The sequence below is a fragment of the Silene latifolia genome, chromosome 3, assembly GCF_048544455.1.
Source record: "Silene latifolia isolate original U9 population chromosome 3, ASM4854445v1, whole genome shotgun sequence".
Lineage (NCBI taxonomy): Eukaryota > Viridiplantae > Streptophyta > Magnoliopsida > Caryophyllales > Caryophyllaceae > Silene > Silene latifolia.
The window spans coordinates 70,516,407-70,541,414 of NC_133528.1; the positions used below are offsets into that span (position 1 = coordinate 70,516,407).

General features: G+C 38.9%; 1 protein-coding gene and 1 non-coding gene across 2 annotated transcripts; both read left to right on the top strand.

The window, feature by feature from the left end:
- The first annotated feature begins 7,556 nt into the window (after positions 1-7,556).
- Positions 7,557-7,663, top strand: LOC141650481 (small nucleolar RNA R71). Its single transcript, XR_012546511.1, has one exon. It is a non-coding gene; the product is annotated as a small nucleolar RNA R71 (small nucleolar RNA).
- A 13,984-nt stretch (positions 7,664-21,647) lies between these two features.
- On the top strand, positions 21,648-22,415 carry LOC141649193 (uncharacterized). The gene has a single exon (XM_074457888.1). The coding sequence runs from the start codon at positions 21,648-21,650 to the stop codon at positions 22,413-22,415; it is 768 nt and encodes a 255-aa protein (XP_074313989.1).
- Positions 22,416-25,008: the final 2,593 nt, after the last annotated feature.

The window sequence follows — 25,008 nt, forward strand, 5'->3', positions numbered from 1 at the left end:
AACCGACTTAGAAAGCTCTCACATGTTAGGTTTAAATCATTGGATGCGCATTCATGCATTTAAACCGTTTTATCAACTTTTGCATTCAACCAACCAAGATCGATCAGTAGAGGCCGCTAAACGCGGGCGGGATTGGGTGTCTGATTAAAGGGCTTCCCAATACGTACCTTCACCTCTTACTCAGAAACTTTGGATAGTGGACGGTCTTATCCAGGCATAAAGTGGAATAAAGACCGCTACATGTCCGCAGATCGAACCGGACCTGCAGGTGGGCCATGTCCACAAGATGCCGGTCTCCTTTTTGTCGGTCTTTCATAAATATGCGCATCTTTCATGGAGGGAAGAAAAGGTCGTGTGGGCCTGTAAGAGAATCCGGGCATTCAAGGTGTCGGGACGGGCGGATTTCTGTGTCTCTGGACGGGCGTCTTCATGGCTGGACGAGCGGATTGTGGCATGGTTGGACGGGCGTCTTGATGGCAAAGACGCTCGGATTCCTCACGTCTTGGACGGGCGTCTTGCCTAGTTGGACGGGCGGATTGTGTTCCAGCCTTCTTTTCTTCTTTTCTTCCTCTCTTCTCCCAATAATCCTCCGGGATTTAGTCGGGGATGCAAGGATTTCTTCATCATTGCCCATCTACTATAATATATACAAAGGCCTTCTAGTCTTGTCTTCTCTTTGATGCTTGGTCATTAGATTCGATCAATTTAGCTCTATTTTGCCATGAAAATGCAAGGTTTGCTCTCCTCTCCTACCAAGGGAACAAAACCTCAAAGAATATGCAAAACAAAGGACTAAAGATAGTAAATGACCCAAATATGCACTAAAAAGCATAGGAACGAGGCTAATTCGGGGACTAAATATGCTCAAATAATGGTCACATCAAATATCCCCAAACCGAACCTTTGCTCGTCCCGAGTAAAGAGGTGACCAAACTAGGACCGTTATTTAAACTAACCTAATAGCATAGCTGATATGAGACAATTAGCGGGTCTCACTCCGCCCCTTCAACTCACAACAAGACAACCATGAGGTAGGATGCCTTCTTGCAAGGCAAGGTGGGTCTTGCCAAAATGGAGACACATCCAATCATTAAAGCACACAAAACAAGTAATGGATGCATCTACAAAAGAATAGCCACTTTCCTCATTTAAGTGGCAGAAATTATCTAAAGGGGAAGTAATTCAAGGGTACACACTCCTTCATAGATGCAATTTCTTCAAACTACTAAGCCTAGAAGGATACCAATAAATCACCTCCAAGTTGTGTCAAGCTAGGGAACCTTTGTCCTCAATCGTTAAATGTTTTTGTCAAGAATAGACTCCCTATGGTGTTAGAAACACTGGAGGATCGCGGAATTCCCCCTCTTGCCTAGACAAGAAGAAGGGTCGTCCCCTCTCTACCATGCACAAAAGTGGATACGATGGAAAAGGGATCAATATGTTTTGAGTTTCATGTGGGAGTTTGCTTTTGTTGTTGTTTTTCCCCCCAATTTCTTGTGGCATTTGACATTTTGAGAACATTTCTTTGCCATTTCTTTTGATGTTTGGCATTTTCAACACTTGACAATTTTCAACTTTTTGCATTTTATTTTGAACATTTTCAAAGTCACCCCAATTAGTAACGAGGGTGCCTTATATTTAAAGTATAGGAGTTTATTTTTTTGTTACTCCTCTTTTCTTTTGATGCACTTGAAAACTTTTTCTTTTTCATTTCATTTCATTTCCCTTTGATGACAAAAATGTGGTAGAACATGGATGAATGATGGTTGCATGGTTTCAAGGGTCACCTTGGAATAAACGGTAGCCAAGGAGTTATCACACCACAAGGTACTCTTGACTAGGCCTTAATCCATGGGTCAAACGGTACTAGCATGACACATCTTAGGGTGTTTTACAAGTATTCTAACAAGCAAAGTCTTAAGAAGAAAAAGCATCTACTAGGGCCTATATACACTTGTCAAGCTTCCCAAGTAGACGGTTTCACAAAATTTTTCTAACATGCAAACTACATGCCATGATGCAACTAATATTTATACATGCATATGATTCTACCAACTAGTATGCCAAATAATCTAAATGCAATCCTAAATTCACATTGTTTATACCACATCAATCAAAATAAAGCCACATAGTCATTAACATAAAGAGGAAAAAGGAGATTGGAAAGATCATACCATGCGGTCTTCAATGTCCTCATGTCTCGGATGTGGCGTAGTCAATCAATGTGAACAAGGATGAACAAACACAATATTTACAAACAATATATACAAGACTACACTACAAAGGAAATGAACATGTTTTTGATTTTTTCAATTTTTCAATTTTTTTGGATTTTTGAATAAAAGTCAAGTTAGAATTTCCCATCCCCACACTAGTATGGGCATTGTCCTCAATGGCCAATACGATAAGAAATTATGCAAGCATGATGCATGATTTCTAAACTAAATGCAAACTATACTAAGCTACACTACATGATGCATGGGTTTTTGTTATGGCGGAGAGTGTAATTTAGATTACCTCCCGATGTGTATGCATGGACTTCTCCAAACCAAAATAGACATTATTTCTAACGTCTTGAATTTCGGGGTAGTTCATGCACACGGAATGCAATGCATGAAACTACAAATTGTCATTTTGGATTTTACATGTGGGAACAATAAAAATGAATACCTCAATGAAGCCAAGGTGTTAGTCCTCCATGTTGCTAGGACTCCTCAATCAAATGATCAAAATACAATAAAGAAAATAAAAGAAGTAGACAAACCATAAGAGGGGTGAAAGAGTGTAGGAGCCTCCAAGGTTTGCTAATCCTCCATCATATCATCATTATCATCATCTTCCTCCATAGATGTGGAATCATCTCCACTCCCACTTTCACTTCCTTGCTCTTCCTCACTTTCTTTTTGAGCTTCTTCTTCTTGAACATTCTGTTGAACCTCTTCTTCTTCACCTTCTTCATCAACACTCTCATCAACATTCTCCTCTCCACCCGGTCTTCCACCACTAGAGGTGCTCGGAAAGAAAACTTCCCTATCCGCCCAACTAGGCAAAGGACACGATGGATCGAGAAGTCCTTGCCTAGCTAGATATAGGAGGGGCGGATATTGGGCCTTATAAGCATCCACTCTATCATTGTAAGCTTGCTTGTGCATTTCCCTCATGAGTAGAGTCATGTAATCATTTCCTACCTCGACATCCTTGGGTTTAAACTCGTGATACTCAAATGGGTAAGGTGGTGTGACAATGGAGGAGGAGGGCTCGTCAATCTCGCCTCTTTGTTGTTGAATAATGTACTCGGTCTCCTCGGAGAGTGGAAGAAGGTAGTTTGGTCGGTGAACATTCAATCGGCAAATCTTTGAAGGCAAAGTGAAGGATCTAGCTTTATTGGTTAACCACCCATATTTGGTGTCAAGAGGATCATGCTTGACCCACTTAAACTTGTGAATCATGGTGTCCATATCAATTAGATGACCTCCTTTAACCGCCACATAAGTGTTGTCTTTGTTGAAATTTGGGTTAAAGTGCTTGGCCAAATGGGTAACTAGTCCTCCATTTACAATAAAAGCGGTGCCCTCTTTACCACAATCGACATTAAGCCATCGTTCAACCAAAAGTCTTAGAGCATTGTATGGCTTAGTATATTCCCTTCCTATGTTCAAAGCCGACTCAAGAAGAATACAATCGAGCTTAGTAAGATGATTAGTGTCATTTCTTGCTATCAAAGTATTCCCAATGACCTTATGCCACACTCTAATGCCCGGATGGTGGACTAATAGAGCACGACAATCATGAAAGCGCACAAATTCCTTTCCGGAAATTGCCTCCCAAAGAGGAGCGGGGTCATGCTTGTCGGGGATCTTTTCATAGTACGGGGTATCACTAAGGCCTAAAATCTTACTCAATTCACCAAAAGTGATGCGTATATTAACATTTGCAAGACGAAACTCGATGTGGGTTCTAGTTTCCACCCTTGTGACTTTCAAGGAACTCAAAAATTCCAATGTGAGGGAGGGGTATGTCAATTCTTTCATGGTAAACAATTTACCCAACCCCATAGCCTCAAAGAAGGTTTTGGTTTGTTCAAGAACACCCAAATTTGTCAAAGCATCTTCACAAATAAATTTTGTAGGCATAATGGTCTTCTTAGCAAAGAGAACAAATTTATCCCTATGAGAGTCGGAAGTGAAAATTACCTCCGGATAATTAGATAATTGCTCAATGACCGGAGTTGTTGATGTTGTAGCTTCCATAGGGGGACCTTGTTGAACCTCCAACCTTGCCTCATGAATTACCAATGCCTTTGACAATTGTTTTGCTTGAAGAGTTTGTTGCCTTTTTGAAAGTGTCTTCTTTGGGGGTGCCTTGTTACCTCCTTTAGTTCTTGCCATTGTTGATTACACCAAAAATAGATTGAAATCTTCAATTTTTAGTTATGCCCAAATCGATTTAAGATGAAAGAATGTTGCTTTGTATCTTAAAAATCGACTCAAAGGTTGAAGATTTTGGTGTTTGAATGAATTGTTGTTGCAAAAGGAGTGATTAATTTTTGTTGTGAGGAAGTTTGGATTTGATTTTGTTGAATTTGGTTGAGGAAATCTTGTTTTGTTGATGTAGAGGATGAGGGTTTTTGGGGTTTTTGGGTTTTGGGTAGTGTTTGAATGTAGAAGAAATGAAAATGAATGAGGGAAAGCGGTTTTAAGGGACTCGTTAAATTTGAAATAGCAGCAGGGACGAGCGGATTTAGGACTGGAACGCTCGGATTCTGCACGTTTTGCCTCAGGAAATGACGCTACAGGACGAGCGTCTTTCAGGAAAGACGAGCGGATTCTTCAATGTGAGACGAGCGGATTCTTTGGAAGACGCTCGGATTCTGTTAGAGGGTGATTCCTTAAATTTCAACAGCAGAAAGACGAGCGTCTTCTCCGCAAGACGAGCGTCCAGAATCAGACGAGCGGATTCTCAATTGGGACGCTCGGATTCTGTGACAGACTATTTTTTTGAATTCCACAGCTCAGTCAGACGAGCATCTAGTGACATAGGACGCTCGGATTCTGCTAGACGAGCGGATTCTCTCATGAGACGCTCGGATTCCTCCTTGTCCACACGGATTCAGGTCCATCCGTGGGTACTGCATAACCCGTATCATTTTCATTCTTCAATTCTCGTGTTCTTCATTGTGGGGGCACAACAAAGGCGTAAATATCCTAGGCAATTTCTATCCCCACACTAAGTCAAAGCACTACACATCAATAAAATCATAAGTCCCTCCCTCACTTCTCTCAAAAATGATGAATATCTTGATCGAGGCACAAAAATATAAATCCAAAAATGACAAAAATGCAATGTAAAAATTGAAATGCAAGTTAGGGAGTTAGAATATTTACAAATGGTGGTTTAAGGAGGACTCCACCAAACTCTCATCCAATGTGAGATGTTAAGGGGGCATGTCCAAGGTGTTGTTGATGTTACTCAACACCTTGAATAAGTAGTCGAAAGCTTGTTCATTGTCATGATAAAGATCCTCAATAGGTCTTTGCACTTGTTGTTCTCCATTATGGTCTTGGTTCATAGCATTACCAATGTAGGGATTGAATATTCCTTCGAACTCATCATCCCAAAGACCGCAAACTTCGTCTACTTGATCATTGAAAATTTCTTGAGTTGATAGAGACAACTCTCCTTCTTTCTTTTCTTGACCAATGAGGCCATCTTCTTCACTTGTCATGGGTGAGCTTTTCAAGCTCTCTTTGTTGCTATTCTCTTGCTCTTTTAATGGAGCATCATCAACTTTCTTTTTCCATTGGAATTCCGACTTCTTCCTATCATCCTTCCGGCTATAGTGATCAACCATAAAGCATGGTTCATGCAAACGGGGAGCTCTCATGGTCTTGTCAAGATTGAAAGTTATGCTCTCGTCTCCCACTTCTAGAGTAAGCTCTCCGTGCTTCACATCTATCACCGCACCCGCGGTGTGCAAGAAAGGTCTACCTAGAATGATTGGGATATTGGAGTCTTTTTCCATGTCAACGATGACAAAGTTCACCGGGATGAAAAATTTCCCAACTCTCACGGGAACATCTTCCCATATCCCTAACGGTGTCTTCGTCGATCTATCGGCCATTTGGAGTGTGATGTTGGTACATTTAAGCTCTCCCATCCCTAACCTTTTACTAACCGAATACGGCATAACACTCATGCTTTCTCCTAGATCAAACAAAGCTTTGTTGATCGTGGTGTCGCCAATGGTACACGGTATTAAGAAGCTTCCCGGGTCTTTAAGTTTTGGAAGTGAACTACCTTGAAGGATTGCACTACTCACCTTAGTGAAGGCGATAGTTTCAAGCTTCCGGATCGACTTCTTTTTCGTAAGGATGTCCTTCATGTACTTTGCATAGGCCGGCACGTGATTGATTAATTCCGTGAATGGAATCGAGACTTCCAAATTCTTCACAATTTCCATAAATTTTCCAAGTTGGTCGTCAAACTTGGTCTTAGCTTGACGACTTGGGAATGGAAGTCTAATCACAATGGGCTCTTTCTCCTTGGCCTTCTCTTCACTTTTCTTTGAAACATTTTCTTTTGTTGGTTCTCCTTCCTTGGAGTTTTGCACAATTTCTTCTTTGTCACTAGCTTCCACAACTTCATCCTCAACTTGCTTCTTTGGTCCTTCATATCTCGTACCACTCCTCAAGTGAATGGCACTAACCGTTTCATGTCTTGGGGGATTACTTTGAGGTGGTAATTGCCCCTTTTGTCTTTGAGAGTTTGAAGATGCTAGTTGGGTCAATTGGGTTTCCAACATTTTTGTGTGGGCTAGGATGTTGTTGATGGTGATGTCTTTTGCTTGGCTATCCTTTTGCATTTGAGTGAAAAATTCTTGTTGATTCTTTTTCATTTGGAGGACCGCTTTTTGAACATCGAAACCTTTGTCATTTTGTTGATTGTATGGAGTTTGATTTTGGTAACCTTGGTTTTGGTTGAAAAAGGGTCTTTGATTTTGGTTTCTCATGGGAGATGGGGTGTATGTTTGTTGAGGGTTTTGAACATTTTGGCTTTTGTATGAGAGATTTGGGTGGAATTTGGTGTTTTCATTGTAATAGTTGGAATAAGGGGTACCACTCTTGTATGCTTGAAAAGCATTCACTTGTTCATTTGTTCCCCTACATTCACTTTGGTCATGTCCCAAAGTTCCACAATTCTCACATATCCCACTTGGGATTGATGAAGATGCTACCATGGCATTAATATGATGCTTTGGTGATTTTGAGGCTTCTTCAAGTTTAGCCATAGCCTTCTCAAACTTCAAGTTAATGGTATCAATATGAGCACTAAGTTGAGCACCCAATTGAGTAATAGAGTCCACTTCATGCTTTCCTTCTCTAGTAGCCTTGCGAGGTCTACTATATTGTGAGTTATGGATCACCATTTCCTCAATCTTGTTCCAAGTTTGATTATCGTCAACTTCGGTGAACATACCATTTGATCCCATGTTGAGAATGTTTCTTGAGTCCTCATAAAGACCATTTCAAAATTGTTGTACCAAGAACCACTCGCTAAGTCCATGATGAGGACATAAGTGACAAATTCCTTTGAATCGCTCCCAAGCTTCATACAAAGATTCTTCATCCCTTTGCTTAAAACCCGTAATTTGAGCTCTTAGCATGTTAGTCTTTTCCGGAGGGTAGAATTTTTTGTAGAAAGCTAGAGCCAACTTCTTCCAAGAGTCAATTCCAAGAGTAGCCTTATCAAGGCCTTTCAACTATTGTTTTGCGGTGCCAATTAGAGAAAAAGGAAATAAGACCCATCGAATTTAGTCTTGAGTCACAACGGTTTATGAAATCGCATCACAATAGTCACAAAAAGTTTCCATGTGAGAGTGAGGGTCTTCACTAGGCATCCCCCCAAATTGGCTTCTTTCGACTAATTGGATAAATGCGGATTTGGCAATGAAATTTCCGGTTAAGTGTTGTGGTGTGGGAGTAACATTGGGTAGGTTTTCCTTGGTTGGTACGGAATGTGATGAAAATTTAGGCATTGTGGGTTGATTTTTTGTTGGATTTGGTGTTGGGTTCTCCTCACCTTCTCTTGCAAAAGGGTTGATGAACTCAATAGTATTTGGTTGAATATCTACAACCTCCCCAATACCTCTCAAAGTACCTCTAGCAAGTCTTCTATTGTTTGTCAAAGTCCTTTCAATTTCGTGATCAATGGGTAACAAGTTACCTTGTGATCTTCTAGACATGCAAAATATCAAACAACTTGAAAACAATTAGAACAAACCTTGAGGAGTTTTACTTCCCTAAGGCAAAGAAAGACACAACTAATAACAATCTAAGAAGATCAAATCAAGTTAACACCGTCTCCGGCAACGGCGCCATTTTTGGTCGGACTCACTTGGAGATTTAGTTTTCGGTTACTTGTCGTTAAGAGCACCTAGACCCAAACAATATTTATAACTTCACAAACAACTCTACTATTAGTAAAGAGGCAAGTAAAGGTCGGATCCCAAGGGACGGGTATTGATGTAGGATTTTTGATTGCAAGTAGCGGTGTCTAGGGGTGTCACGATTTGGGGTTGAGATGAGAAGATCACTAAACTGAATAGCAATAAAAGTAAACAAGCAAGATGATTAAAATGAGATGTAAACAATTGATTATAGGCACTAGGGTGTCATGGGGTCATAGGAGATTCATGGGAATTGATCATACAAACATATTTTCAAATTATAAGCAAGCAATTTTTGTTGTGATGGATCGAGTTGGTTTATATCTTACAATCCTAGGAAGGTTTGGGTCCCGGAGCCGAATCGATTAGATTGTACAACACCTACAAGTCGACTTAATCCTCCCTACTCAACTATATGCATGGTCTAATGAGACTCGAGTTGGTTTATGTCTTACAAGTCTCATTGAAAAGATAGAAGATGGTAGTAAATGCAAGGATTCATAGGCTCGCATTTCATCAAACATAACATGTGCATAAGTTGAGATCACAACAAGCAAGCAAATAAACTATGAAAACATATTAAATTAAGCATGAATCATTTCCCATGTTGGTTTCCCCTAATTACCCATTAACCCTAGTTAAGGAAACTACTCACTCATTATCAAGTTTGACATGTTAACAAGGTTGTCAATCACATTAACAAACCAAAACATGATGAATAAATGAAGATGATTAACAATAATTAAAAAGGGATTAAGAGGATTATACCTACTAATGATTCCAAAATAAAGCAAAGAATAATAGAAGTACTTGATGATTTGATTGGAAGGTTGTCAATCTCCCAATAATAACCCAAATAATCTCCAATTACCCAAGATAAAAGATGAACAAAAGAGAAATTAAGGAAATGAGATTTGTACTAAGACTTGATTAGAAGTTGATTACAAGATTAAGAAGAGATTAGAATGATATAAACTACACTAAAGATTGATAAGAAGAACATGATTGATCTAATTTAGACTAATGGGGTATTTATAGTGGGGATTAGGTACACAAATTAGGGTTTACTAAGGGCTTAAATGACGATTAAGTCCTTGAGGAATCGCTCCTCCCAAAGGAGATGCCAGTCTCCTTTTTGCCGGTCTTTCATAAATATGCGCATCTTTCATGAAGGGAAGAAAAGGTCGTGTGGGCCTGTAAGAGAATCCGGGCGTCCAAGGTGTCGGGACGGGCGGATTTCTGTGTCTCTGGACGGGCGTCTTTATGGCTTGACGAGCGGATTGTGGCATGGTTGGACGGGCGTCTTGATGACAAAGACGCTCGGATTCCTCACGTCTTGGACGGGCGTCTTGCCTAGTTGGACGGGCGGATTGTGTTCCAGCCTTCATTTCTTCTTTTCTTCCTCTCTCCTCCCAATAATCCTCCGGGATTTAGTCGGGGATGCAAGGATTTCTTCATCATTGCCCATCTACTATAATATGTATAAAGGCCTTCTAGTCTTATCTTCTCTTTGATGCTTGGTCATTAGATTCGATCAATTTAGCTCTATTTTGCCATGAAAATGCAAGGTTTGCACTTCTCTCCTACCAAGGGAACAAAACCTCAAAGAATATGCAAAACAAAGGACTAAAGATAGTAAATGACCCAAATATGCACTAAAAAGCATAGGAACGAGGCTAATTCGGGGACTAAATATGCTCAAATATTGGTCACATCATTGGGTTTGCGGATATTATTTGATAAGCTGGTGACATGGGAAGGCTGTGGTGGTGGCGGAGGAGGGGGTGGTGGTGGTGGAAGCGTCGTGGCTGGCGAGGCAGGGGAGTCTATGGGTGTTTCAGGGGACGTGGGTGAGGCTGGAGATGTGGGGGTGGCTGGTGTGTCGGGTGTGAGATCAGGAGTTACATAAGTTGTGGTTGTTGCGGGTGTAGTGGATGCAGGGACGGGCACGGTGAAGGAGCACCAGTCCTCGGCCGTGGTGGAGGGTGGCAATGGTTGTTGTTTTAGGAGACGATTGTAGGGAAATTCGTTGTCAAGAAAACGGACATGTCGTGAGGTATAGATTCGGGAAGTGACGGTTTCGAGACATAGATAAGCACTCTGTGTTGGTGAATATCCAATGAAAACGCATTGTGAGGAGCGAGGATCGAGTTTGTGAGTTGTATACGGACGGAGCCATGGGAAGCACAAGCAACCAAAATTGTGTAATTTCCGGAGGTTGGGTTCTTGATTAAAGAGAAGAAAATAGGGAGAATTATTTGAGAGGGTGGCGGTGGGCAGTCGATTGATGAGATGATCAGCGGTGGTGAAGGCGTAAGGCCATAGGTCGAGTGGGAGTTGTGCGTGAGTAAGGAGTGATAGTCCGATTTCGACGATGTGTTTGTGGCGTCGTTCAGAAAATCCATTGTGTTCGGGGGTATGGGGTGGTGACGTTAAATGCATGATTCCTGTGTCGTGTAGATGAGGCGTGATGGTGATGTATTCACCACCATTGTCCAAATAAAATTGTTTAATTTTGCGTTGGAAATAATTTTCGACTATAGCACGGAATTTTGTAAACGTTGAATGTGAATCGGATTTGCGTTTGAGTGGATATAGCCAAATATAATGAGTGAAATGATCGATAAAAATAATGTAATATTTGAACGATTGTTTCGATAAAATAGGGGATGTCCAAACATCTGAAAAAATAATATCAAGAGGGGCAGAGGATTTAAGTGATGAAATACCAAAAACTAGTTTGTGACTTTTATTGATATGGCAAGAAATACATTCGTTAAAGTCGGAAATACGTAAATTAAATTTCGAATTTAAATATTTCAAAGTATTGATAGACGGATGACCAAGGCGATGGTGCCAAGAGTCTTGAGAGGGTAGAATTGCAGCGTGAGCGTGAGGCGATGACGGTTCCCAGACATACATGCCATTAGTGCGACGGCCTTGAATGAGAGTTTTGTCCGTCAGAGTTTCCTTAATGAGAAAAGAATCGGGTAAGAATATAGCAGTGGCGTTATTATCAAAACAGAATTGCGAGACGGAAAATAATTTACGGGAAATTTTTGGAACAACTAAGACATTTTTAAATAAAAGAGTTGAAGCAGAGGAATGAATTTTAAAGGAACCTATGTGAATGATTTGGAGCGGACTGCCATCACCAATCGTGAGGTCATCGGGTCCATCATAAACGGAGTAAAGGGAGAGTGTATTTAGGTCATCAGTCACGTGATGGGAGGCGCCACTGTCAACGGTCCAGGCATGGGGTGGCGGGATGGGTGCGTGAGAGGCAGAGTGTGCTTGAGGATGAGATTGGCGAGGTTGGCGTGTGGGGAAAACGACCATAGGGTAGCGTTCTTGAAGGAGACGACAGTTGGAGGCTACGTGACCAACAACGTCGCAAAATTGACAACGACCTTTATACGGGTTTTTGTATTCGGGATTCGGGTTGGCTTGAGTGATACTTTGGTTCGTGGTGGGTGTATAGCGAGGAGTATACAGGGTTCGGTTTTGGGATCGATAGTTGGCAGCATGGGCAGCGAGGTTAAATTCCGGGTTAGGGGTCGAGTTTTTGAGACGTAGTTCATGTTGAATAAGTTTTTCATGTAGGGCTTCAAAGGAGATGGGTGTGTCACGGGCTCGGATGGCTTCTATGACGGAGTGATACGTGTTTTGGTTGAGGCCGTTGAGAACTTTGGTAGTGATATCGTCCTCATCCATGGGGCGTTCTAATTGAGCGAGGTCATCTGTGCATGCTTTGATTGCGGTCATATAATCGGTTATGGTCATGTCGGTGTGTGATATGTTTTCAAGGCGATCCTTAATTTGGAGACGGTGGCCACGAGATGAGTTAGCAAAGGTTTTGGTGAGGGTTGTCCAGGCGGCGTGAGAGGTGGGGTCGTTTACAATAAGGGCAGCAACGGGTGGGGCTAGGGTTCCAGCGAGGGCACCAAGAATGAGTTGGTCTTTGCGGTACCAAGTGGAGTAGGCCGGATTGGGGATGACGGCAGTTTTGGTGTCAGGTGGGGTGGGTTCGGTGGTCAGAGTTTCAGCGGAGGGTGTGGTGGTGCCGTCAAGGAAACCAAAGAGCTCAAGACCATTCATGATAGCACGGACTTGAAAATGCCATTGGCGAAAGGTGATGGTATCCTTGAGTTGGGTGCAATTGTTAAACGTGACAAGGGTAAGCGGGTTCTTGGGTTCGGTGGCGTTGGGAATGTGAAACGTTTAGGAGACATGGTTGGTGTCCATCGGAGTTTTGGGACGTGAGGTCCTGAGATGACGTGAGGTCGGAAAAAAGTTTGTAGGGGATCGTTGTGGCTCTATACCATATGAAGAATGAATTTCTTGATTATTTACGAACCATGAATACAGTATATATAGTAGGTTACAAGGCTAAGATGCTAGGGTTATATAATTACAAAATAAGGAATACGAGATATACATAAGATACGGAGAAGATACAAAGCTAGATATAGGAAATATATACTATAATTAAATATATTACAGAGACGAGAATTAGGAAGATGATATATTCTCTATAGTAAATACTCTCCAGAAACATTCAAGGAGTTAGAATGCTCTAATTGTCTCCCCTCCTCCGGCATTTGAAGTAAAGAATTGAGATCATCATGCGCATCCAGAAAGGGTAAATCTGCTGAAGAATTGGAAAGAAGAGCTGCTAAAGTTCCAGATGGAGAGGATGAATTGAAAGATGGCTATTAAGGCGTGGATCTATCATTAGAGGAATAATCAAAATTAGAGGCGTTAGGATTGAAAAAAGGATTTACATCCTCAAACTTATTTGAAGGATTAGCCTGATTGTAAGGACAAACAGGCTCATTGTAGAAGATATGAATAGAATCAGGTGCATCAATATACCGGTTGTATCCTCGAGCATCATCATCCCTAAAGGCAATATGAGAACGTTCCTCAACACGAGCTCTAATGGAACCAATAATAAAATCAGTCTAATTGTAATCGTATTCAATCTCTCCATGCCCAGTATAAATAAGATATGGATCTCTAGTCCTCCAATTCTCATTAAGATGAGCAGTATGTACATTGACTGAACTCCCCCTTCCCCAGCTGGATCAACATCAGTAGTATGTACAAATTATAAGAGCCTCCCGTGAATGCCTTTCTGAAATTCTCTTCATTTCCCACATTTTCAATGAATTGATAAAGGAGAAATCCTCATCTTTCCTTAACTAAAATGGAAAGGGGACAATAAATTTAGAAATGATCAAGAGACAAAAGGAATAACTTTGAAAAAAAGTTCTTTGGATTCAGAATGAAGTAATTAGTGCAGAGATTAAATTGTTACTTAGCTGGTGTTACAAGAGTTAAGCATATATCATCTTATAGTGTTATAAAATTCATACGAAACCATCATATGTATGTTGGAATTGTGTCCCAGACCCAATCGAATCGGTAACGTTAATTACTACTGGCTTAACGTTGAACCTAGATGGTCACACACTTACGAGTTGACGTTTTACACTTAAGTTAACTTTATATTATTATAAGATAATAATTAAAGTATCTAGATGACATATTATTATATTAACTGCTAACACAGGAGATACGTTTAATAAAAGGAGAAAGTATTTCATAGTATTTAAATAAGGAAATAAAATAAGATAGTTATTTTATTCTTCCCTATAAATACATGGTTTAGGGGAATTGGAAAGGACAACTTTTATTCAATCAGTTATTCCACCCCATATTAGTTAGAGAGAGAAAAAGGGTTTTCTCAAGAAGGTTTCAAAATCTCCGAGTCGTCTTAAAGGTTGAGAGTGTAGATCGTACCCGGTGTGGATACACTAGAGGCTCTGTACTTTCAGAGTTAATTGATGATCCGTCTTAAATTCAGGTATGTGATTTAATCCCTTTTGTTTACATCAATTTAAATGCAATAGGTCTTATTAAGGATCGGATAATTATTATTTCCGCTGCGCATGCCGATCCTTCAATTGGTATTAGAGCCAATTTTGCATTTAAATTGTATGTGAAATTGGGAATTTCATTCGACTTGTAGTATGTCTCTTCCGTGCGCCTATTGCGTTGCTGTTGTGCTATTGTCGTGATAATAGTTATCAGCCATCCAATTGTTATTGCTGGTTATGCGTATGTCGGGTCTTCGTGCCGTATCCGCTTAGGTCCCTTGATTTTGTTTAATATCATGCGGAGTAGTTTATTAGAAATCATGGTATACACATGTTGGGGTAATTTGACCAAATACACGTGTTGCATCCTATGAGTTTTGATAATCGTTATCAAGTGTTCATAAATACTGTTTTTTTTTTCACTAAATTGCAATGATCTATCATTTCTAACTCACAAGTGTATTGGGTAGTGTATCAGCAGTGTGGTAAATCATGATGTTTACATGTATATGTCAGTCAATTCAATGCTAATCTGTAAGTGTTTTTATTCCCTTGTTATTATGAGATAATTATATGATGATTGCAAAATACTCCATCATAAGTGTTGGATCTGAAAGATAATAATTGACTAATATATGCATGTTGCGAAGACCATATTTTCGTGATCTGTTGATCAGTTTATTGTTGGTCCTTAACACACGTAATGGAGTCGATGCATTGAAATTATTTCGATGATTGACCATTCTTTTATTAAAATTGTTTTAATAAATTTAAAACTTGACCAGTCAAAATTATTGAGTTTTGTAATTGATAAAATATACGATATTTTGTCAAAAAGATTTTTCCAGCTACGTAGTCAATAAAATTTACCTTTGTTTACAGGAAACGTCCTGACTACCAGGGGGCTTGTAGTTCAGAGATAAATAATATTGTCTATCCTATATGATACGAGTGTGAAGAAAAGTTACTTAATTTTGTACTTATAGTCTGGACTACCCGGAGGGTATGAAATTAATTAAATTTTCTGTCACAAGGGTGGATAAACTCAACTATATTAATAGGAACGATCTGACTACCAGGGGACTATTAAGTATAGAGTCTGGTTTAATTTCATAGATGAAATATTTTTTTTTGGTAATGTACTAGAACTTTAATTATGTGTGGGAAACGACTTGACTACCAAGGGGCTCATTCATGTTTTAAAGTTTATTGTTATCATTTAGATAAACTCCATGTCTTAATAAAATATGTTTTGTGTTTTTGTTTTGTGTTTTTCCTTCGTACCAGATTTCTCATAATCTCAATTATTTCACTGCGAAGCATTCTTGATGCTAACAAACTGTCTAGTAACAATTTTAATGATGGGTACCGGAACTTGAGAAGTGTTCTCATGCATGAAAAGCTAATCGATGTGATCGATAAGCTCGCTAATGTAGCACCTCAAAAGGGAGAAAATAATGCAAGTGCATTGTATGCAGATGCAAAGTACTCTGAACAGAGCACTACTGCAAAGTGCATTATTTTGGCTTCCATGAGTCCTGAACTTCAGAGGCAATTTGAAAGTATGACTCCTCCACAGATCATTGCACATCTTGAGAAGATGTACGAGTCTGAGAGTAGGACTAGTATCCATCGGATATCTAAGTCCTTATATAAATCTGAATCTGAGGATAAATATTTCTTTTGTAAGAAGATAGGACATCGGAAAAGAAATTGTACAGAGTATAAGGATACTCTGGAGGACAAGAAACAAGGTAAGACAATGGTGAAAAATATTTTCATGATTTCTTTGACAACTATTGATACTACTAAGTCGGTATTGGATACTGGCAGTAGCTTTAACATTTTCAATATGTTGCAATGTTTAAGGATCAATAGATGGTTAAAGAAAGGAGAGGCTAACCTATAAGTTGGGAATTGAGCATATGTTGCTGCATTAGCTGTAGGAACTATTTCTCTTGTGATGTCTAATGGAAAGGCCATATCTTTAGAATATTGTTATTATGTTCCTAAATTTGTTTCGAACATTGTTTGCAGTTCGTCTTTGGACAAGAGTGGATTTAGAACAATCTTCTATAATAACCAATGCTCTATTTATCATGGTGATGATTTATATGTGAATGGTTATTTGCAATTTGGTCTTTATGTTTTACCTGAGTTAGTGGTTAGTCCTATTATGACTATTTCTGGCCAAAAGAGGAAGAGAAGTAATCAAGGAAATCAAACCTACCTTTGGCATTGTCGGCTTGGTCACATTGGTAAGAAAAGAGTAAACAAGTTGCACCGAAAAGGTATCTTGGTCAATATGATTATAAACCTTATGACACTTGTGAATCTTGTCTCCTAGGGAAGTTGACCAAATCTCCTTTTACTGGAACTGGAGAAAAATCCAGTGAGCTTTTAGGACTCATACATTCTGATGTATGTGGGCCTATGAAAGTTCAAGCTAAAGGTGGATATTCTTACTTCATCACCTTCACTGATGATATGTCAAAATTTGGATTTGTTTATCTAATGAGATATAAATCAGAATCGTTTGAGATGTCAAAAGATTTCGCAGTGAAGTTGAAATGAAAACTGCTAAGAATATAAAGGCCCTGAGATTTGACCGTGGAGGTGAGTATCTTAGTGATGAATTCATTGATTATTTAAGACAAGATGGTATCTTGTCACAGTGGACTTCTCCTGGAACGCCACAACATAATGGTGTTTAAGAAAGGAGAAATCGAACTTTATTAGATATGTGTACATATTAAACAAAGTTCCCACTAAGGCAGTCACTAAAACACCATATGAGATATGGAAGGGACGTAAGTCTAACCTTAAGCATTTGAGGATTTGGGGCTGTCCAGCTTATGTAAAGCGACTGCAGTCTGATAAGCTTGAAGCTAAATCTGATGAAGAGTCTATCAATAGCCGAAATACTCAAGAGGGGGGGGGGGGGGTGAATTGAGGATTTAAAAACTTAGCCAACTTTTTCGATTGTAATTAATTATATAAAGTTTATTGATTAAACTTTAACTAATCAACTAACCAACAAATTAAAGCAAAGTGTAAACAAAAACGAAACAAATGAAAGAGAAGAGAGACACACACGATTTTGAAGTGGTTCAGTTTCACAAATCGAAACCTACGTCCACTATTCTCGATTAATAAATTTAGTACCTTTCTACGGATTACAAATTTACTAACCCAACTCGTACAACTAACCCTAGTTGTAACTCAAGTGAGTATCGTTAAATACTCGAGTAACTAACTTACGCTAATAAGAAAGCACTAATGATTCTTCTAAAAGTTCACGTTAATGAACGAGTAAGAAATCAATTAAGCACTATTATCTTATAACGATCATAAAAGAACGAATGCACAAGTATAAAACACACGACCTTTTTCGAAAATAAACAAAACGGTTTTCTTGCTCTAAAACACGGTTTTGTTTTTTGAAAATAAAATCTAAACTATGCTCAAAGGTCTTACTTTTAAATGTTGCAAAGTGTAGAGTATTTATAGAACAAGAGGAAGCAAGGCACTCGGTTTTTAACGAAACCCTAGAGGCTGAAATAATAGATATGTAAACAAATCATATCTTGTTATTTCTTTCCTTAAAGTCTTAGGAAATAATAGAGAATAACCAAAAGATAATTTTATCAATTATTCTCCTATTATCTTTTCCTTAAATCTTAAGATATGATAAGATTTTCCATAACAAAAATATCCTTATCATATATAACCATATCATGCTAAATATAAAAGATATGTTAAGATAATCTTAGAGAATAAAATCTTAACAATAATCAACTTATATTATAAGCTTGCACGAGAACCACACGGCTCATATGCCTTGTTTTTCGTGAAAACCCTAACTTGACATTAGATTAGATTTTAGGGTTTAAGAGTATGTAGTATTAGAAACCCTATTAGTAATATGACTCAACTCATAAGTTGATTCAACATAATTACTAACTATAAGCTTGAAATAAAACCACGCTCAATATGAATATAGGCTTCCTTGTAAAATAAATACTTTTTGCTTAAAACATTTAAAAGAACCAAAAATATTTTTCAAAAATAATTTGAAAACATTTTAGTCGTGTATTGTATAAACTTGACATCTCAATGTTATAGTAGAAGAGCTATAACATTGAGCTCTTATATAAGAAATGTTATAACTGTGATGCTATAACTTTACTAATTTAAGAAGTACATTCTCACGTTACCATTACGAGATAATCACCTACGCTATTCTAATCTTCTTAGGAGATCTTCGAATGTAGGCTTCTTCGTTATTCAAGCTTGATCAATCTTTAAATGAGCTTCATCTTGTCATGAACGCTTGAATAATTCTTCAATATCTTGTAATATCTTGATCCTTGACTTAGGGCTTGATCATAATATGTTCTTGTATACTTTCATCACAATTCTTTAAGCTTTGCAAATAATAAGTCTAATCTGAAGGAATTAAACAAACAATTACGCGCAACAAGGAACTTTTGTGAAGAAGAGAAGCATCTTTGAAAATATCATGCTCACCCAGTCCCTTATCAAAGGGTATGGCCAGCAGGGAGTGTCACCTAGATGTCTCATCAAAGTAGATATCAAAAAAGCTTTTGATTCTCTTCAATGGAGATCTAGGTCAGATGCTTGCAATATACAATTTCCCACCTCAGTTTCAGAAATGGATTATGGGGTGTGTAACTTCAACTTGGTTTAGTCTTAAAATTAATGGTACTATAGCAGATTTCTTCAAAGGAGAAAGTGGTTTGAGACAAGGAGACCCACTATCTCCTTTTTTATTTGTTATGGGAATGGAATACCTCTCTAGAATTCTTAGGGAAATTCATAAGCAACATCAAGTCTCTTATCATCCTAAGTGTGGAAGAATTGGATTAAATCACCCTATATTTGCAGATGATTTAATGATTTTTGTTCGAGGGGATACTCCATCTGTCAGGGCTATTACTAAGTCACTTGGGATGTTTGCCCAACTTTCTGGTTTGCAGGCTAATCCTGAGAAGACTAGCATTTATATGGGAGGGATAAGAGAGGATATTCAGGGGGAAATTCTCAGGGCCACTGGATACACTGAAGGATGCTTCCCCTTTAGGTATCTACGTGTGCCTCTTAATGAAGGTAAACTGAATAAAACTATGTTTGTAGGTCTTCTCAAGAAAATACAGCAGGCAATGCATCATCGGTCCACTCATCAGATTTCTTATGCTGGCGAAATCTATCTGATCAACACTGTGACTTTTGGTTTAGAACAGTTCTGGTGTTCCACTCTACTGATTCCTAAGGGAGTTATTAAACTCATCACCATTTTTTGCAGGAATTTCCTATGGAACTCAGAGGAGGGACACAAGAGACTGATATTCAAAAGCTGGGCTTCTAGTTGTATGCCATTGAGGGAAGTTGGTTTCAACATTAAGGAGGTCCTGGCTTGGAATAAGTGCATTCTTTGTAAATAGATTTGGGAGATTGATGTGGGTGATGTGGTCACTCATCCAATCAAACACATTTATAATACTCAACATACAACTAGCTAGTGGTAAGTCGAGGTCGATCCATGGGACGGTGGTTACTCAAATTATTCAATCTAATTATGGTTATGCTTGGGGTTGTCACAATTATAATGGGTTGATGATTCTAATCTAATAAAGGCAATAAACAAGCAACAAAAGGAAAGATGTAAACAATTGATTAAAAAGCACTAGGATATCATGGGGTCATAGGGGAATCATGGGAATTGATCATACAAACATGTTCTCAAATTATAAGCAAGCAATTATTGTTGTGATGGATTGAGTTGGGTTATATCTTACAATCCTAGGAAAGTTTGGGTCTCGGAGCCGAATCGATTAGATTGTACAACACCTACAAGTCGACTTAATCTTCCCTACTCAACAACATGCATGGTCTAATGAGACTCGAGTTGGTTTATGTCTTACAAGTCTCATTGAAAAGATAGAAGATGGTAGTAAATGCAAGGATTCATAGGCTTAGCATTTCATCAAACATAACATGTGCATGAGTTGAGATCAAAACAAGCAAGCAAATAAACCATGAAAGCATATTAATTTAAGCATGAATCATTCCCCATGTTGGTTTCCCCTAATTACCCACTAATCCTAGCAAGAGACTACTCACTCATTATCAAGTTTAACATGCTAACAAGGTTGTCAATCATATTAACAAGGTAAAACATGATGAACAAGTAAGAAAGATTAACAATAATTAAAACAAGGATTAAGAGAGTTATACCTATGGAGATTCCAAAATAATAATGCAAAGAATAATAGAAGAAATTGATGATTGATGGAAGGTTGTCAATCTCCCAATAATAACCCAATAATCTTCAATTACCCAATAATGAACTTGAATAATAAACTTGAACAATAATTAAAGAGAGATTAATGTGTAATTTGTGGAAAGATTAAAGAGTAATCTATTCTAATCTACTCCTAATCTAATCTAAAGAAGGATTTTCTACACTAAAAACTTCATGCCAAGGATTATTACAAATGGGGTATTTATAGTGGAAATTAGGTGGATGCATTTAGGGTTAACTAAGGATAATTTAGTAATTACACTTTTGAGTTTAGAGCAGGGAGGAGCCGGTATTTTTCGAAGGAAGGGCGTCTTTCTTGAAAGCTTGAAGAACAATTTTTGCGCTGGACTGGAATCCGGGCGGATTGGTGTCGGGACGGGCGGATTGTAGCAAGGGAATCCGAGCGGATTTGGAGCAAGACGCTCGGATTGTAGCAAGGGAGGAATCCGAGCGGATTTGGAGCAATCCGAGCGGATTTGGGACAATCCGAGCGTCTTCAGCGCGGGACGCGCGGATTCTGTCATGACTTCTTTGTTTGAGCTCGGATTGTAAAACGGACGTCATTTTCTCATCCGGACTCCTATTGGAGTGATTCAAAAGCCTAGATCGCTTGTTTTTTCGACACCGTTCCATCTAGCATATTTTCAGAGCCAAAGGAGCAACTCTTGGTTTGCGTTCCGAGCAATTTTCTTCATGAATGGCTTCCTTGCTTTTCCTCCTTGCTTTAAACCTTATGACCCTTCTATATAATCTTTATTCTTACGTCATTGGTCATCATTCTTGCCTTCTCTTCATACTAGTCCATCTAATATCATCAATAAGCTTCCAAATATGCACGAAAGACGGGAATTTCCGCCTTATTATCTCCTTTTCTACAAAACATATGAAATGTGATAGAAAAGCAAATCGGAAGGTTTTGACGGATAAAATGGCCATAGAATGTTATAATAGTATGCAAAATAGGCTCAATTAGGGGACTAAATGTGCGCAAATAATGGTCACATCAGAGATTGAGAGACATTCTGCTAGCTCTTGGGTGGTTTGGAATTACACTTACAATATTAAAAGAGATGAGTTTTGGACCATGGATGTCAAACCTTATCACTCTGAGAGCTGGAGAAGTATCTTAAAGGTGTGTGGTGAGTTATTGGAGCGAACTGGGAATGCTGCTAATGCCAGAGCTCTCCTGCAAAGTTGTATCAAGCATGGCAAGCTTCAACTATCACTGTTATATGATCAGTTCAGGCAGAAAGGGGTCAAAGTCAGATGGGTAAATGCTGTTTGGAACAGAGCAGTTCTCCCAAAACATAGCTTTATTGTGACTCTGGCTATGCAAAGCAGGTTGGCTACTATTGATCAACTCATTCATAGGGGTATGTACCTGATAAATAGGTGCATTTTGTGCAAAGCTGCTTTAGAAACGCATCAACATCTCTTCTTTCAATGTCCATATGCTGCAACAGCTTGGCAAAGCCTTTTGCTATGGATGAAGATAACAGGCCGCACTATGGATTTAAGAAAAGAAATAAACTGGATAGCTGGTAAGCATGTGAGGAGGCATTGGAAAGCTCGGTGGTTCATGAGCTGTTTAACTGCTATGGTCTATAGTTTATGGGAAGAGCGTAACCTCAGAATTTTTCAAGGAATTGAGCATGACATACCTTACATAATTAGGCGAGTACAATACCTAGTTAGTGTAAGATTGATTCATGTAACTCATTTTTCTCACAAGGATAAGATAGTTGAGCTTCTTAATGTTTAGATGTCTAATTTATTGGATATACTTTGTAAGATTTTGCCTATTATTCCCTATAATGGATGAATAAGATGGCTTGCCTTTCTTGCAAAAAAAAAAAAAAAAAAAAATTACGCGCAACAAGTATATAGAATGTAAAGCACTCTTGACATCATCAAAACATAAACATATATATCTATATGGTTCATCATCTGACAAATGCAAATTTTTTGGTTATCCCAAAGAGACTACGGGATACTATTTCAATCACCCATCTGAACACAAAGTGGTTGTGGCCAGAAATGCAACTTTTTTGGAAAAGGAATTTCTAGAAAGTGGAAGTCATGGTTTAGAAATAGTTCTTGATGAGATCAAAGATACCGATGAATCAACAGTGACTCAAGAGCATGAGATGCCAATTGAGCAACCTTTATTTGATATCTTACAGTGGCCACAAATATGTCAAAACTGAAATGTTGAGAAAAATCGGTTGATTAATGAATCAACACAGGAACCAGAGCAACCAGATAATCAAGTAGTACATAACTCTCTTAGAAGGTCGACTAGGGAACGTCATGCACCAAATAGATTAAATCTATTAGTGCAAGATGATGAGGGTAATCATATTGATGATATTGCTCACGTCGATGATGATCCAAGGTCCTTTAAAGAGGATATGGCAAGTCCAGATCATGAGAAATGGCTTAAGCTATGGAATCCGAGATGAAGTTTATGAGAATCAACAAAGTGTGGACTTTGGTTGATAACTCTGAGGAAATAAAACCCATTGGATGCAAGTGGGTGTTTAAGAAAAAGATTGGAGCAGATGGTAAGGTTGAAACCTATAAAGCCCATCTCGTTGCTAATGGGTATAATCAAAAGGAAGGTATTGATTATGAAGAAACCTTCTCCCCTATGGCAATGCTCAAATCTATTCGGATTCTGCTTGCTATAGCTGCATACTACGATTATGAGATATTGCAAATGGATGTGAAAACAATTTTCCTTAATGGGGAATTAAAGGTAGATGTCTATATGAGTCAACTTGAAGGTTTCACATTGTCATCTACTTCTGATAAAGTATGTAAGCTTCAACGATCCATTTATGGATTAAAGCAAGCCTCTCGTAGCTGGAATATCCGTTTTCACACGACAATTGAAAAGTTCAATTTTGTGCGTTGTGAGGAGGAGCCATGTGTGTACAAAAAGGTTAGTGGGAGTGTTATCATTTTCTTAGTATTATATGTCGATGACATTTTACTAATAGGAAATGATGTACCAGCCATGCAAGAGACAAAGGATTGGCTATCTACACAGTTCTCCATGAAAGATTTGGGAAAATCAGCTTATATTCTTGGAATAAAGACCTATAGAGATAGATCAAGGAAACTGCTGGGACTCTCCCAGTCTATGTACATTGATACCATATTACGGAGGTATCACATGGAAAATTCCAAAAAGGGCTATTTACCAATTGACACAGGAATTTCTATATCTAGGAAGGATTGTCCTAAGACCCTAGAAGAAAGAGAGCGCATGAGTAAAGTCCCATATGCAAGCGCAATGGAAGCTCTCATGTATACCATGACATGTACAAGGCCTGATGTTGCTTATGCGCTAGGAGTAGCGAGTAGGTACCAAAAGGATCCAGGCGAGGAACATTGGAAAGTGGTGAAATCCATCCTTAAGTACTTGAGAAGGACTAAGTACAAATTCCTCATTTATGGAGATACTGTAATACTACGATTTTCAATGTCAATGGGTACTCTATCGAGTGGGGTTTACTCTGTCGAGTAAGTATGTTTTTACGCAAAACAGTAGTCTGCCTGATGGGTACTCGATCGAGTATGTGTGACACTCGATCGAGTAAGGGTCACTCGATCGAGTAAGTCACTTACTCGATCGAGTAAGTCGGTCTTCGGGTTATTTTAGCCGGGTTTTGTTAATAACGCGTGATTAGTATAAAAGACTTCCGTCATTATTTTTAATCACTTTTGCTTTCTAAAACCTTTCAAGAGAAAAGAAAAGGAGTTCGTAGTTCGTTCTCTTCGCGTTGTTAACCAATCACAAAGCTAGGATCGTCGAATTGTCTCGTTCTTTATGCCGTTGAGTTCGTCGCGTCGAGAGTAAGATTCTTGTTTAATTTTTATATTGTTTTGATAAGTTTGTTTAAAATCCTAATTGGGTAGATTTGGGGGTTTTGGGAGGATTATGTTGATTAGGTGATAATTGTATGCATATGTGTTATAGGAGGAGGATTCGTAGAGGAACATTATTGATTAGGTGCTGTGACGGTCTTGTGATTGCTATTCCAGGTAGGGTTTCCCTACTCAGTATTGTTTACATGGCATTGTTGATGATTGATCGTTGTTGTGATTTATATCATATCAGATTTGGAATTGGTGATTGTTGAGTGTATAATGTGGTTGTTGTATAATTGTCTGTGGTTTGCGGTGCGTCTTCAGCTGAGTGGAGTCACTTGCGGGAGTGGCTTCACGCCCTTGATTCGCCCTCTGTGGAACCTGCCATAGAGGGGATGTGCACATTTAGGAACTTGGGCTATCGCTCGGATGAGATGAGCGGGGCTTAGGTGGGAACGGCTGCGGTCCCCCACTGGCGG